Source organism: Schistocerca nitens, chromosome 8 (assembly GCF_023898315.1).
Source record: "Schistocerca nitens isolate TAMUIC-IGC-003100 chromosome 8, iqSchNite1.1, whole genome shotgun sequence".
In the NCBI taxonomy this organism is placed as follows: domain Eukaryota; kingdom Metazoa; phylum Arthropoda; class Insecta; order Orthoptera; family Acrididae; genus Schistocerca; species Schistocerca nitens.
In genome coordinates this window covers 354,172,179-354,189,043 of record NC_064621.1, presented here as the reverse complement: position 1 = coordinate 354,189,043, position 16,865 = coordinate 354,172,179, and the positions used below count along the sequence as shown (strand labels likewise).

Sequence of the window (16,865 nt, the reverse complement as noted above, 5' to 3'; positions counted from 1 at the left end):
TACTTCCTGACACTTAAATCTATACTCGATGTTAACAAATTTCTCTTCTTCAGAAACGCATTCCTTGCATTGCCAGTCTACATTTTATATCCTCTCTACTTCGACCATCATCAGTTATTTTGCTCCCCAAATAGAAAAACTCATTTACCACTTTAAGTGTCTCATTTCCTAATCTAATTCCCTCAGCATCGACTGATTTAACGCGACTACGTTCCATTATTCTCGTTTTGTTTTTGTTGATGGTCATCTTATATCCTCCTTTCATGTCACTGTGCATTCCGTTCAACTGCTCCTCCAGGTCCTGTCTCTGACAGAATTACAATGTCATCGGCGAACCTCAAAGTTTTTATTTCTTCTCCCTAGACTTTAATTCCTAATCCGAATTTTTCTTCTGTTTCCTTCACTGCTTGCTCAAAATCCAGATTGAATAACATCGGGTATAGGCTACAAACCTGTCTCACTCCCTTCCCTACCACTGCTTTCCGTTCATGCCCCTCGACTCTTATAACTGCCATCTGGTTCCTTTACAAATTGTAAACAGCCTTTCGCTCCCTGTATTTGACCCCTGCCACCTTTAGAATTTGAAAGAGAGTATTCCAGTCAGCATTGTCAAAAACTTGCTCTAAGTCTACAAATGCTAGAAACGTAGGTTTGCCTTTCCTTCATCTATCTTCTAAGATAAGTCGTAGGGTAAGTATTGCCTCGCGTGTTCCAACATTTCGACGGAATCCAAATTGATCTTCCCCGAGGTCGGCTTCTACCAATTTTTCCGTTCGGCTGTACAGAATTCGCGTTAGTATTTTGCAGCTGTAACTTATTAACCTGATAGTTCGATAAATTTCACATCTGTCAATACCTGCTTTCTTTGGGATTGGAATTATTTTATTCTTCTTGAAGTCTGAGGATATTTCGCCTGTCTCGTACATCTTGCTCACCAGATGATAAAGTTTTGTCATGGTTGGCTCGTCCAAGGCTAGCAAAAGTTGTGATGGAATGTTATCTAATCGTATAAACAATCTAAATTAAGAAGAATGGTATAGTCCTTTAATTCTAATTGGTTAATCAACATGAACTGTGCACTTTTATGTCTTAGGTATTATTACATCAGAAAATTTCGTATTATTCACGCTTATATAAGAAGTGACCCAGCGTTCCTAGTCACATGGACAGCTTCCGTTACGCCAGCCTCTTCCTCGTTCGTGTGGGCCACTTCTACTTTGTCCAAACACAAAGTCGCCCGCCGTCACAGCGGTAACACATTTCCACCTGATACATTCCACTTAGTAATTTGTATAGCGACGCGACTTATCATGTTATCAGGTTTTTATCGCCAATCCGGCCCCTTTCGAATCGTCCACTGTGCAATCGATACAAAATATTTTTCTTTTCCCTTTTTTTAGATGCAGGCAAATTTTAAAACGTGGCTCCCTCTGTAACCGCATGTTTCACCTACCAGCAATCGGTCATAAAATAATGGAGCACGTCTTCGTCACCTTTGGTTCGCCATAGTATTGACAATATTCACCAAATTGTAAATTTTGAGTTGGAGTCATATGTATGCTTATTATCTTTTAACGTTGTGAGTATATGATTGACAGTCCTTTATTAATTATAATATCCGCAAAATGTGGTGACACTGTACTTTGCTTTTTACCGTATAGATTGCACCTGATGAAGCGCCTGTAGGCCGCGAAACTGGTTGTGTTTTAATGAACAAAATTTTTACCAGCCCTTAGCGGAACACGTCCTAACATCATAATTTAGGTGTTACTCGAACAACAGTTGAAACAAAATTAAACAAATCATGACGGAAACAATATCTGCATTGGTGCAACAAAACTAGGTATTACAGTGACAACAGCAACACAGGACAAGAATAAAATGCAACAATAAACCATGTGACCTCGGAAAGCTCAAGGCGTACCGCCATCTCTAATAAATAAAGGAAACGTCTGTTGTTTTTGCACTTGTACTGCTACTACAATCACAATTACTACTACTGCTGCTGCTGCTGCTGCTAACACCAACATTGCCTCTACTACAGTTATTTTTCCCGAGGGCATGCAGCTTTACTGTATGATTAAATGATGATGGCGTCCTCTTGGGTAAAATACTCCGGAGGTAAAATAGTCCCCCATTCGGATCTCCGGGCCGGGTCTGCTCAGGAGGACGTCGTTATCAGGGGAAAGAAAACTGGCATTCTACGGATCGGAGCGTGGAATGTCAGATCCCTTAATCGGGCAGGTAGGTTAGAAAATTTAAAAAGGGAAATGGATAGGTTAAAGTTAGATATAGTGGGAATTAGTGAAGTTCGGTGGCAGGAGGAACAAGACTTTGGTCGGGTGAATACAGAGTTACAAATACAAAACCAAATAGGGGTAATGCAGGAGTAGGTTTAATAATGAATAAAAAAAATAGGAGTACGGGTAAGCTACTACAAACAGCATAGTGAACGCATTATTGTGGCCAAGATAGACACGAAGCCCACGCCTACTACAGTAGTACAAGTTTATATGCCAACTAGCTCTGCAGATGATGAAGAATTTGATGAAATGTATGATGAGATAAAAGAAATTATTCAGGTAGTGAAGGGAGATGAAAATTTAATAGTCATGGGTGACAAGAATTCGAGAGTAGGAAAAGGGAGAGAAGGAAACATAGTAGGTGAATATGGATTGGGGCTAAGAAATGAAAGAGGAAGCCGCCTGGTAGGATTTTGTGCAGAGCATAACTTAATCATAGCTAACACTTGGATCAAGAATCATGAAAGAAGATTGTATACATGGAAGAACCCTGGAGATACTAAAAGGTATCAGATAGATTATATAATGGTAAGACAGAGATTTAGGAACCAGGTTTTAAATTGTAAGACATTTCCAGGGGCAGATGTGGACTCTGACCACAATCTATTGGTTATGACCTGTAGATTAAAACTGAAGAAACTGCAAAAAGGTGGGAATTTAAGGAGATAGGACCTGGATAAACTGAAAGAACCAGAGGTTGTACAGAGTTTCAGGGAGAGCATAAGGGAACAATTGACAGGAATGCGGGAAAGAAATACATTAGAAGACGAATGGGATGCTTTGAGGGATGAAATAGTGAAGGCAGCAGAGGATCAAATAGGTAAAAGGATGAGGGCTAGTAGAAATCCTTGGGTAACAGAAGAAATATTGAATTTAATTGATGAAAGGAGAAAATATAAAAATGCAGTAAATGAAGCAGGCAAAAAGGAATACAAACGTCTCAAAAATGATATCGACAGGAAGTGCAAAATGGCTAAGCTGGGATGGCTAGAGGACAAATGTAAGGATGTAGAGGCTTACCTCATTAGGGGTAAGATAGATACTACCTACAGGAAAATTAAAGAGACCTTTGGAGAAAAGAGAACCTCTTGCATGTATATAAAGAGCTCAGATGGAAACCCAGTTCTAAGCAAAGAAGGGAAAGCAGAAAGGTAGAAGGAGTATATAGAGGGTCTATACAAGGGCGATGTACTTGAGGACAATATTGTGGAAATGGAAGAGGAGGTAGATGAAGATGAAATAGGAGATATACTGCGTGAAGAGTTTGACAGAGCACGGAAAGACCTGGGTCGAAACAAGGCCCCCGGAGTAGACAAAATCCCATTAGATCTACTGACAGCCTTGGGAGAGCCAGTCCTGACAAAACCCTACCGTCTGGTGAGCAAGATGTATGAGACAGGCGAAATACCCTCAGACTTCAAAACGAATATAATAATTCCAATCCCAAAGAAAGCAGGTGTTGACAGATGTGAAAATTACCGAACTATCAGTTTAATAAGTCACAGCTGCAAAATACTAACGCGAATTCTTTACAGACGAATGAGAAAACTGGTAGAAGCCGACCTCGGGGAAGATCAGTTTGGATTCCGTAGAAATGTTGGAACACGTGAGGCAATACTGAGTCTACGACTTATGTTAGAAGAAATATTGAGGAAAGGCAAACCTACATTTCTAGCATTTTAGAGAAAGCTTTTGACAATGTTGACTGGAATAATCTCTTTCAAATTCTAAAGGTGGCAGGGGTAAAACACAGGGAGCGAAAGGCTATTTACAATTTGTACAGAAACCAGATGGCAGTTATAAGAGTCGAGGGGTGTGAAAGGGAAGCAGTGGTTGGGAAGATAGTGAGACTGGGTTGTAGCCTATCCCCAATGTTACTCAATCTGTACATTGAGCAAGCAATAAAGGAAACAAAAAAAAGTTCGGAGTAGGTATTAAAATCCATGGAGAAGAAATAGAAACTTTGAGGTTCGCCGATGACATAGTAATTCTGTCAGAGACAGCAAGGGACTTGGAAGAGCAGTTGAACGGAATGGACAGTGTCTTGAAAGGAGGGTCAAAGATGAACATCAACAAAAGCAAAACGAGGATAATGGAACGTAGTCTAATTAAGTCGGGTGATGCTGAGGAAATTAGATTAGGAAATGAGACACTTAAAGAAGTAAAGGAGTTTTGCTATTTGGAGAGCAAAATAACTGATGATGGTCGAAGTAGAGAGGATATAAAATGTAGACTTCCAATGGCAAGGAAAGCGTTTCTGAAGAAGAGAAATTTGTTAACATCGAGTATAGATTTAAGTGTCATGAAGTCGTTTCTGAAAGTATTTGTATGGAGTGTAGCCATGTATGGAAGTGAAACATGGACGATAAATAGTTTAGACAAGAAGAGAATAGAAGCTTTCGAAATGTGGTGCTACAGAAGAATGCTGAAGATTAGATGGGTAGATCACATAACTAATGAGGAGATATTGAACAGAATTGGGGAGAAGAGGAGTTTGTGGCACAACTTGACTAGAAGAAGGGACCGGTTGGTAGGACATGTTCTGAGGCATCAAGGGATCACCAGTTTAGTACTGGAGGACAGTGTGGAGGGTAAAAATCGTAGAGGGAGACAAAGAGATGAATACACTAAGCAGATTCAGAAGGATGTAGGCTGCAGTAGGTACTGGGAGATGAAGAAGCTTGCACAGGATAGAGTAGCATGGAGAGCTGCATCAAACGAGTCTCAGGACTGAAGACCACAACAACAACAACAGTTATTATTGAATTAAAAACCACTAATAAACAAATGTCAGTATGGAATAGAGGTCATGTATAAAGAGAAGGCGGATTCTGAAGTCCTCCATATCCGTTAATGGTGTCTTGTCAAGTATGTTGAATTATGCAAAAAAAAAAAAAAAAAAAAAAAAAACTGGAGAACACTTTAGGTCAGACTTGATGAGAGGGATGCCAAAGGGTAAGCGGAACAATGTTGGAAAGGATTTTGAATACAAATCAAGAATTACAGTAAAATTTTGAAATTAAGACCTTCAAGGGCACCGAGATGCTATATATGCGTTATAGGGGTAAGTCTGGCGCCACAGGAATGGAGTGTTTCTGCGTTGCACGACGTATTGCAGCGAGATCCAGAGTCCCGTAGAACGAAATGCAAAGTGCCAAATATCGGGTTAAATTTTGTGCTTCTAAAAAACTGTTTTATGCAAAAGAAGCAAAGCTGCATCCTTCTACATAGTAGATGCTCATTGAAACTTTTACTTTTCTGGTAAAAAATGAAAAAGGCAACTCGGATTTGCGTCTGTTTTGTGCTGTGCAATCTTTCTCATTTGACTTTGAGGAAACTGTTCGATTAAAACAAAAATAAAAAAGAGGATTTTCGAAGATTTTATAGTCAGCTTGATTGAACAATCTTTATTTAGTTTATTGCGCAGACTTATCGTGATAATTCGAATTAAAATGAAACAAAACGCTTATTTTGAAAAGTACGCAGAAAACATGTCGTCGCTGGGCAGTGTACGATAGGTGCATTTTAGGACATACAATACTGCGTTCCGAATGTAACTCATATATGTAAATTGTTTTTAACTCTGGAAGAACATCCATTGCACTTCTCAGTCCCAAGTACATAAGTTACACGTATCGGTGTTCGGCTCCTGCGGACTACGATGCGCCACACTCGGGGCTGTGGCCACTTGCTACGTGGTTAATGAGGTCATTTACAGTCAGACATTAAGTTACCATTGCAGTAGAACTATCTTCATTTTAAAACTAGAGACAGACCTTCGCAGATCCAGGCAGAGTTATCTACATGTTGTATTCTTTTCCTATTTTGCTTTGTTTTATTCAAGAAACGTTTAGTAATTGTTACTGTTTTTTTAAGAAAAGGAAGCAAGGCGAACTGGTAACAATCAACCCTGAGACTAAGTGATGATAGTAATTGAAGACACGAAATAAAAGAAGTTGACTGCTCGTTTTAGTACAGTCAGAATCTTCTCAGAATAGAGATGGTTTGCTTCGTAGTCGTGAGTAGTCTATGAAAGTAGAATGAATCTGTTTTTTTTTTTTCCTTCTTGTTTTCAGCTAGTAGTCGTGATGAATATTCGATGTTGTGCTGTAGTGACTTACGTAGGGCTGAAAGTTTTAAAACAGAGAAAATTACACCGCAACTAGTGGATGTATCCAGTTGGAAGCAGTTGGTTACTACAAGTGGTTTTTTACGTTTTGCTCAACAAACTATGAGAGGATAATCCGAAATTTTTCAGCTCCTTGAGAATGACTGTCTCAGGCTTCGATGAATGGCATTACATGCTTAGAAAGGCGTCAGCTACATCTTCAGTAGAAATTTCCTCTACGACTGTAAGGAAAATGCTTGTACATTAGATTACTATTCCGTCTCACCAAAACTAATCGCAGCTTAAAACAAACCAACTCAGTAATGTCTAATACTGTTTTAATCAGACTTTCAGGTTCAATTTTTTTGAAAACAGTTAACGATAAGGGTATTAAAGGAACAATTTGAACTTTTTTCTTTAGTGGTTTTCTCTTTAGTGAGGCAATACTGACCCTACGACTTATCTTAGAAGATAGATAAAGGAAAGACAAACCTACGTTTGTAGCATTTGTAGACTTAGAGAAAGCTTTTTCCAATGTTGACTGGAATACTTTCTTTAAAATTCTGTGTCAAATACAGGGAGCAAAGGCTATTTACAATTTGTACACAAACCAGATGGCAGTTATAAGAATCGAGGAGCATGAAAGGGAAGCAGCGGTTGAGAAGGGAGTGAGACAGGGTTGTAGCCTATGCCCGATGTTATTCAATCTGTATATTGAGCAAGCAGAAAAGAAAACAAAAGAAAAATTTGGAGTAGGAATTAAAATCCTTGCAGAAGAAATAAAAACTTTGAGGTTTGCCCACGATATTGTAATTGTGTCAGCGACAGAGAAGGAACTGGATCAGCAGTTGAACGGAATTGGCAGTGTCTTGAGGATATAAGATGAACATCAACAAAAGGAAAACAAGGATAACGGAATGTAGCCGAATTAAATCGGGTGATGCTGAGGCAATTAGATTAGGAAATGAGACACTTAAAGAAGTAGATAAGTTTTGCTATTTGGGAAGCAAAATAAGTGACGATGGTCGAAGTAGAGAGGATATAAAACGTAGACTGACAATGGCAAGGAAAACGTTTCTGAAGAAAAGAAATTTGTTAACATCGAGTAACGTTTCTGAAGTGTCAGGAAGTCCTTTCTGAAAGTATTTGTGTGGAATGTAACCATGCATGGGAGTGAAACTTAGACGGTAAATAGTTTAGACAAGAAGAGAATTGAAGCTTTCGAAATGTGGTGCTACAAAAAAAAATTGTTCAAATGGCTCTGAGCACTATGGGACTCAACTTCTGAGGTCATTAGTCCCCTAGAACTTAGAACTAGTTAAACCTAACTAACCTACGGACATCACAAACATCCATGCCCGAGGCAGGATTCGAACCTGCGACCGTAGCGGTCTTGCGGTTCCAGACTGCAGCGCCTTTAACCGCACGGCCACTTCGGCCGGCGTGTGGTGCTACAGAAGAAGGCTGAAGATTATATAGGTAGATCACGTAACTAATGAGGAGGTGCTGAACAGAATTGGGGAGAAGAGGAATTCGTGGCACAACTTGACTAGAAGAAGGGATCGGTTGGTAGGACATGTTCTGAGGCATCAAGGGATCACAAATTTACTATTGGAGGGCAGCGCAGAGGGAGACCAAGGGATGAATACACTAAGGAGATTCAGAGGGGCCTGTCTAGAGGCGCCAGGGTCTCGCGTTTCGTCGCCTCCCGCTTGCTACAGAGGAGGAAGGCTTTGGCCTTCGATGAGCTGAGTGTGGGATTTGGTCTTAGACCCACTAACAAATAGCTGAACACTTTTAGGTTTTAATTTTCTTCAGGTAGTAGTCAGAAACCTTGAGACCATACCAACGCCGCGTGGAGTAGACGCTCGGTTTGAGGCACCGTGTCACGGACTGCGCGGCCCCTCCCGTTGGAGGTTCCAAATCCTCTCTCGGGCATGTATGTATGTGTGTGTGTGTTGTTCTTGCATAAGTCAGTTTATGTAGTGTATAAGTCTAGGGACCGATGATCTCAGCAGTTTGGTCCCTTCGGAATTCACACACATTTGAACATTTGAACCATGCCAACTTTTGGCTCCCATACAGAATGGATGGGACTATTTGAAACGGCGGTTGAAACGTAGCGGTGAACTTCGCTGCAGTTTTGGACCTCTGCTGATCATCAAGTGGTGGCTTCAGCTGTGTATGTCATACTTCAAGACTCTTGTGGGTCATTTTTGGCGCCGAACTGGGGCCGTTATTAAGGCCAGAGACGGTTTTACACCGTAATTTGGATAACATCACCTGCGGCAGTGTAATTGCTTGACCGGGGTGCTTTGCCGGATTACCGTTACAAGACTTTCATAAAGGAAATTGGCTGTAACACATTCTTTTCTGTTCTTCTTAAGAGTTTAGCTGTCGTTGTTAAGTTGTTTAGAGCACCCGAATTAGTGGTTATTAGTGCTCTAAAATGTTCGAGTAGTCTAGTCTATGCCATAATTATAATTATATGCAGCACATAGATTTTTTTCTGAATTAAATGGTTCAAATGACCCTGCGCACTATGGGACTTAACATCTGAGGTCATCAGTCCCCTAGAACTTAGAACTACTTAAACCTAACTAACCTACAGGCATCACACACATCCATGCCCGAGGCAGGATTCGAACCTGCGACCGTAGCGGTCACGCGGTTCCAGACTGAAGCGCCTAGAACCGCACGGCCACACCGGCCGGCTTTCTGAATTATGATGTGGTATTGTGTGAGGTTAATTGCGACTTTTCTCATTTTTGCACTGTCTTAGGATTAAAATTAACTTTTTATTCTTAAAAGTGGATCGTAGAAAAACAGTGCTGTTTGTCAAAACTAATTAATAAACGTTTCCTGCGTTTTGTCTCGAGTGATAATTTCCGACGGCCCATAAATCTGCAGGACGTTGACCATCGTTTCTTAATTGACATTAGTCGACAGTCTGGTAACTGTAAGCATCTTATTTTGATGACTAGTTAAACAAGTGTAGTTTTCTCTATTCCAGGTCCGTCGCCTTGCTAGAGGAAGCAATGAGTACAGCAATCTTCGTTCTGTTCCTGGCCTTGATCATCGGGATATGCACCGACATCTTCACTGCTACAGTGGTAATTTCCTTTCACTTTTCCAATAGAGTCAGAACATTTTGAGTCATCAGTCTTTCGATGAGTACGAGGGCATTTGTTTTCCAAACGTCCGATAGGTCTCGAAATGGAAATCACAGTGAAAGTCAAAAATGTTTTATTTGCTACGTTTAGCTACATCTTCCAGCTACTTCTCTGCTCCGACTTAAAAATTTGTCGTAGCGTGGTACTAACATTTCAATACCCTCTTCATAGAACCTTGTGCACACTGCCAGTTCTCTACGCTGATTGTAGCTCGCAGTTTGTGGCGAAATGGTGTCCTCACAGCCAGAGGTTCATGTGAGCAAAGTGATGAAAATCAAATGGAACCAAGTCTAGGCTGTATGCTAAAATATCAAAGGCTTCCCATAAAAGACAGTGTAGGAGTGTCGTTGTTGCAACTGCAGTATCGTGAAGAAGTAAACGTATGACAGTTACGTCACGTGGGCTGCATGAAATCAGGCGGCGCTCCTCAGCAGGCACTTCACACTTGGCAGGAGACTCTATTGTTCTAATCATCTTTACATGCTCGCTGTGCATTCAGAACTAAAAAGTGTGATGTGATGGGATCGATGGGCATACTAGAGGCACTGCACAAGGCTTACTTGGGGTTTCTGTGTGTTTTTAATTTCGCGATCGATCAGAGGTTGAAAAAAATAGCCCTGTTGCTAATCTTTTCATCTACTTGTATATTCTATAATCAAAACCCCCGAAAATCTACACTGCATTTTCCAATTGTTTCCTGAACCAACTTATTTTACATTCTACAACATTCCTTTACTTCCAGCTCCAAGTGAACCCTTCTCGATCGTCTCTAACTACCTCGTTGCCGACGAGAAGTTAAACACTAATCTCCTGCTCCTTCTCCTCTTGAGCACCTTAATATATGAGCCACTAATGTGCCATTTCTTCTGTTGACGACGGCTTCCGTCGTCCGTTTTTCACAGTGTGGCGGAGCAAGTTGTCAAAGTACGAGACTGAAGGCGTAAAACTTTAAATAGCAGAGCTACGTCGCAAATGTCATGGGGGCTCTAACAACAAGTTACATATAAATTTTGAATATAGGTTTGCTCTAGTGTGTAAACATTGACCTCAGTGTCAAATTTGCTTGAATAGTTTTCTTTTAGAAATTATTGTATAACTTGTATATATATCTTTGCCTGATTCCACACATTGTAAAAATAATTACGGGCTGCACATGATACATCAGCACTAATTTCGTATTAACGTACTGGAAGACGGTATCAAGAAGCGAAATTGTACGGGGTGGTCCATATCCTTATAAAATGGATAAACAGAACTTTAGTCACGTGCTATATGGTTGCAGAGCCAGTAGAATGTGTCAGGCTATACACGAACCGGGGTTCATATTTAAAACTACCATTTTGAATGCAACACGTAAGTTTCAAATGGAGGGGCATTGTGTGTCTTTTCACTGAGATAGAAAATTACACACACAAATAAAGCAATGGCACTTCCGTTTGAGCACAGCTCTTTCGCTGTCGAATTATATCGTATTTTGGACAGGACAAATGAAACACTAGAAGTAGCACATAAAAGTCATAGGATGTGCTCAACACGTTGTCCAACGCATCGCAAGTTGGCTGTTATCTTGTGGGCCCGTGGCAATACTGTAGATAACAACCGGGGAGCGAGAAGACGCCTTGTAATTAATTTACACCCGCCCTCTATTGAATTTCGCAAAACGTCCCTAAATCGCTAGAGGCCAATGCTGGCACGAAAGACAACCAGTTCCTGTTTTTTACATTATGCAGACTGGTCCCTTATCCCCTACAGAGGGTGAACCAGAAAGCCACCAGGAAAATTTCAGAAATTCAGGAATATTTTCTGGGTACTTGAACGTAAAGGACCCTTTGTCTGCGGTGACTCATTACAGAGTAATTACTTTCAGTCTGATTTCATACCCCCTTTTATCGGCACTGGATTGGAAATACCCTCACAACAGTGCAAGGGACAGTACTCACTATGTGACTTGAATGGAAAGACGTTTGTTACACTTACTCATGGTACTTCCTGTTGACTACAGTAGTGCCTATTTTATTCTTGGCCCTCAAGCTTGCCTTCAGCACCGCTCGATCCTAAAGAAGGCGTTCTTTTCCGGCAGTGTTAGTTGTACGTTAACAATGATACATAGTATGGTGGAAGTTACTGGTGACGAGTTGACCAATATGCACTTCAGGTGTGGGTTCAATGAAAGCAACGGAAGAGACGCACAACGACTGAATGCAGAGCTGTTCCTATAGCGACTGCAACAAAGTAACAGCAGCCTTATATCTGTACATAGGCGCCCACGAATAACCGGATTCTTACATGTTGCTGTGTTTTGGTAATCGTGTGAAAGTTCAAATGGTTCAAATGACTCTGAGCACTATGGGACTTAACATCTGAGGTCATCAGTCCCCTAGAACTTAGAACTACTTAAACCTAACTAACCTAAGGACATCACACACATCCATGTCCGAGGCACCGGTAGCAAAAACAACTAAATCGTAACTACTGTAACGAGTCGCCGGACACCAAAATGCTCAGAAAATGTCCCTGAAGAACCTCCAAAATGTTGTTGGCGAAGTTGAGGTTTACCCCGTAGAATGGTATCACTCCCAATTTGTTTCAGGCCCATATAAGGAACTAAAAAAGGAGATAAATCGCCAAAACGTTGCGATGCCACTAGGGACAATCGTTACTGCAGCTTGTGGCTGACTCAGTATGGCATGTTTCTGGGGATGGATGTCAACGATTGTAATCTTTATGGTTTCGCTAGTATAACAGGACGATTCCTTCACTAGGAAATTATACCATGAAAAACTGGCTGCAATTCTCACGGTAAAAGTGTTGATTGTGTTTCAAATGGTTTGTTTGTAAGAGCAACATGGCTATCGTTAGAATTATATGGATGGCAACAGTTTTGCGCAAATATCACTGTCGGAACAAACGTAACAGACATCAGCAGCCAATTAGTTTTTACACATTAGCGGTACTATTATGGCCCACTAATTAAATCAATTAAGTGTTTGCTGGTGGAAGCTGTGGTATAATCTTGCACCTTAAGATGTACCATCTAGATAACAAAACAAATTTATTACTGTTCAGATAGAGATGTGTTACGTATCTCGGTTATTCAGACAGTATACAAATTCAAAAGAACCTGATTATATTTCCAGTTTTAAAATGTCACAAACACGTTACCTCTGTTTCAGATCCTTCCAGTACTATTCACAAAATCCAGCAAAGCCACCGGATATTTGAAGCTCACTGCTGAACAATTCTACTGCCACCAACATATAATGCGCGAAGGGACCACTAAGAAAAGATACGAGATAGGGCTCATGCGGAGGTATACAGACAGTCGCTTCTCCCTCACACTGTTTGCGTGTGGAACAAGGTGACTAGTAGTGGTACAGGGTTCCATCCGTCACGCGCCATACGATACCTTGCGCAGTATCTATGTAGATGTAGATGTACTTTAACAACTGATAACATCTGTCAGCTGAGCTCCATATTTGTGTTCACGTATTATTTACACATATAATTTTCCTGCTCCTAATATAAATCGTCTACAGAAATATGCCATGATTTAACATTTAAAACAACCGCTAGCACTACGTAAGCCAGTAGTTTCTCCATACCTGCTGAGCACATTCCCCTAGCTGGAACCACTTTAACAAGATACAGTCTACGAAATTTATAACAAGCTTTACCTGTACAACTTGAGTAGCTAATAAGAATAATCGCATACACTAGTCACGAAAAGAAAATTACACTGACGGAAAAAAATCGCAGTACCAAGAAGGAATTATGTGACATAAACGAAAGATGGTAGGCGTGATTGCACATCTGAAAGAGGATGTCTACTCAAATTTCGCACTAGTCGGATAACGGAGGCGCGAGTATCGCTGCTGAGGATGCAGATCAGGTTTGCTTTAAATACACGCTCTAACGGTCGCGTGCGTCTATTACCTTTGTAAGTGGTGAGCTGATGTCAGTCAAGAGTGGCTGTAAGGTGACAAATACGCCATTATCAGCGCCTCACTGATTTTGACCTAGCTCGAGTAATGGGGCTACGAGAAGCTAGATGTCCCGTCTGCGATATTGCAGAAAGACTTGGCGGGTATGTAGCCACTATACATGATTGCTGGAAGCGGTGGTCACGAGAATGTTCGCTCTCAAGAAGACCGGTCCCTGGACGGCCACGTGGGACTACCGAGAGGAAAGCCCGCCGTGTTCGGTGTATGGCTGTGGCGCATTGTCCTGCATCTACAGCAGCAATTTCAGCAGCAGTTGGCACCACAGTGACACAATGAACTGTTAGAAATGGGTTACGTCTAGTAGAGCTCCGAGCCAGACGCCCTGTAGCATGCATTTGTGACTCCTGTGGCGTCAAGCGTGGGCTCATTGGAAGGCGGGGTCTAGGTCTGTCGTGTTTTCTGATGAAAGCTGGTTCTGCCTCGGTGCCAGCGATGGTCGTGTGTTAATGAGATGGACACCAGTTGAGGGCCTGCAACTAACCTGTCTTCATGCCGGGCGCATTGGATCTATTTCTGAAGTCATGGTCTGGGCTGCGATTTCGTGACATCAGGAGCACTGTCGAAACTATCCCACGCACGCTTACTGCAAAATTGTGCGTCAGTCAGATGATTCGACCTGTTGTGCTGTCATTCTTGAGTTTTTCAACAGAATAACGCACCCACATACCGATGTTGTAACCAAACGTGCTCTACAGAGCGGCGACATGTTATCACGACCACCACATGAGATGATATTTTGGTAGTGGAAGCGTTTTACAGTCGACCTTAGTATCGGACGTAATATTAAAGTACCCTATCACCAACAGGATGAAAACTGCCTCCCACTCACAGAGAAATGGCTCCACAGGTCGCTTCAATAAGACGTTAGCAGGCTGGCCTCGATGTCCATTGATGGTAAAGTCAGAGGCTGGGATAGAGCTCCACTCATCGTCACATTTACATACAACACAGCGAAATAAGGTACTTCTTTCTGCTCCACAATCGAAAGACCGAAATGAAAATGGATACCCTACTCCCATTTCAACTAAACGATACTCAAGATGGCTACGTGAAACACGTCATCATCAGGGCCGAAGTAATAAGGCAGCTAGCTTGAACATGGATTCCAAACGAACAGGAGAAAGAGCGAGAGCATTACGAGTAGAACACTAAGCACCAGCCTTTGGGGCCGGCTGGGGTGGCCGAGCGGTTCTAGGCGCTACAGTCTGGAACCGCGCGACCGATACGGTCGCAGGTTCGAATCCTGCCTCGGGCATGGATGTGTGTGATGTCCTTAGTTCGGTTTCAGTAGTTCTAAGTTCTAGGGGACTGATGACCTCAGAAGTTAAGTCATATAGCGCTAAGAGCCATTTGAACCATTTGAACCAGCCTTTGAGACTGAGCCTGGGACGCTTGGCATGGATTTTTACGCATGTTCGGAAGGAAGGTCTCTGGGAATAATTACTAAGGCGCATCCATCATCGCTTTGCGGTTGACGTCTCATATGAAGTCGAAGTTTATCACCTCCCATATAGATTTCAAAAGCCCATAGACACCATCCATGCTCTCTGATTGAAGCCCTACTAAAGTCCATTGGAGCGATTCTTGAAATGAAAACCTATTACTTAATTCGAAAGGACAGTCGCCACACAGTTATTATAAACAAAAGAGTGACTTTCCTGACATAACAATAATTACAAAATAAATTGTCAGCTGATTGCCTTGTGAGAAGTATTGGATGCAAATTAGCTTCCACACTATCTTCGCGTCTCCTATTATTTTGACAGACCAAATACGTCATGTGTTGTGTGTTGTGGTCTTCTGTCCAAAGACTGGTCATTCCAAAAGCTTCTGATCACTTCTTGTGTAAACTGTTTATCGTCCACGTTTCACTTCCTGTATATGGCTGCACTCCTTACAAATACTTTCAGGAAGGACTTCCTGAGCCGGCCGCTGTGGCCGAGCGGTTCTAGACGTTTCAGTCCGGAACCGCGCTGCTGCTATGGTCGCAGGTTCGAATCCTGCCTCGGGCATGGTTGTGTGTGATGTCCTTAGGTTAGTTCGGTTTCAGTAGTTCTAAGTTCTAGGGGACTGATGACCTCAGATGTTAAGTCCCATAGTGCTAAGAGCCATTTTTTTGGACTTCCTGACACTTAATCTATAGTAGATGTTAACAATTACCTCTTCTTCAGGAACGCTTTTCTAGCCATTGGAAGTCTTTATATCCTCCCTACTTCGACTATCATCAGTTATTTCGCTTCCCAAATACCACAACTCATCTACTACTTTAAGTGTCTCGTTTCCTAATCTAATTCCCTCAGTATCACCTGATTTAATCGGACTACATTCAATTTTTCTCCTTTTGTTTTTGTTGATGTCCTCTTATGTCCTTTTTTCAAGACATTGTCCATTTCGTTCAATTGCTTTTCGAAGTCCTTTGCTGTCTCTGACAGATTTATAATCTCATCGGAAAACCTCAAAGCTTTTATTTCTTCTCCCTAGACTTTAATTCCTACTCCCAACTTTTCTTTTGTTTCCTTTCCTTCTTGCTCAATACACATATTGAATTACATCGGGGCTAGTCTACAGCCCTGTCTCACTCCCTTCTCAACCACTGCTTCCCTTTTGGGCCTCTCGACTCTTATGACTATCATCTGTTTCTGTGCAAATTCTAAGTAGCCTGTCGCTCCTTGTATTTTACCCCAACCGCTTTAGAATCTGAAACAAATTATTTCAGTCAAGGTTGTCAAAAGCTTTAACTAAGTCTACAAATACTATAAACGTAGGTTTGCCTTTGCTTTATCTATGAGAGGTCGTAGGGTCAGTATTGCCTCGCGTGTTCCTATATTTCTCCTGAACCCAAACTGATCTTCCTCGAGGTCGGCTCTATCAATTCTTCCATTCTTCTATGAACGATTCGTATTAGTATTTTGCAACCGTGACTTAAACTGATAGTTCGGTAATTTTCGCACCTGTCAACATCAGCTTTCTTTGGGATTAGAGTTATTATATTTTTCTTGAAGTCTGAGGGTATTTCGCCTGTCTCATACAGGTTGCTCACCAGATGAAAGAGTTTTGTCATGGATGGTTCCTCTAAGGCTACCGGCAGCTCTAACCCAACGTCTTCTGCCGGGGCCTTGTTTCGTCTTTTAGTGCTTTGTCAGATTCTTCAGGCAGTATCATACCCCCATACTCACCTTCATCTACATCCTCTCCCATTTCCATAACATTGTCCTCAAGTATATCTCGTTTGTATAGAGCCTCTATATACTGCTTACACCTTTCTGCTTTCCCTTCTTTG

The 16,865-nt window shown here is 41.6% G+C and overlaps 1 protein-coding gene across 1 annotated transcript in view; it reads left to right on the top strand.

Moving 5' to 3' along the window:
* LOC126199562 (odorant receptor 43a-like) overlaps positions 1-16,865 on the top strand; it is a 93,049-nt gene that overhangs the window by 50,575 nt on the left and 25,609 nt on the right. The window contains exon 4 of the mRNA XM_049936483.1: positions 9,425-9,524. Within this exon, the coding sequence (XP_049792440.1) occupies positions 9,425-9,524 (100 nt within the window). The remainder of the gene's footprint in view (positions 1-9,424; positions 9,525-16,865) is intronic.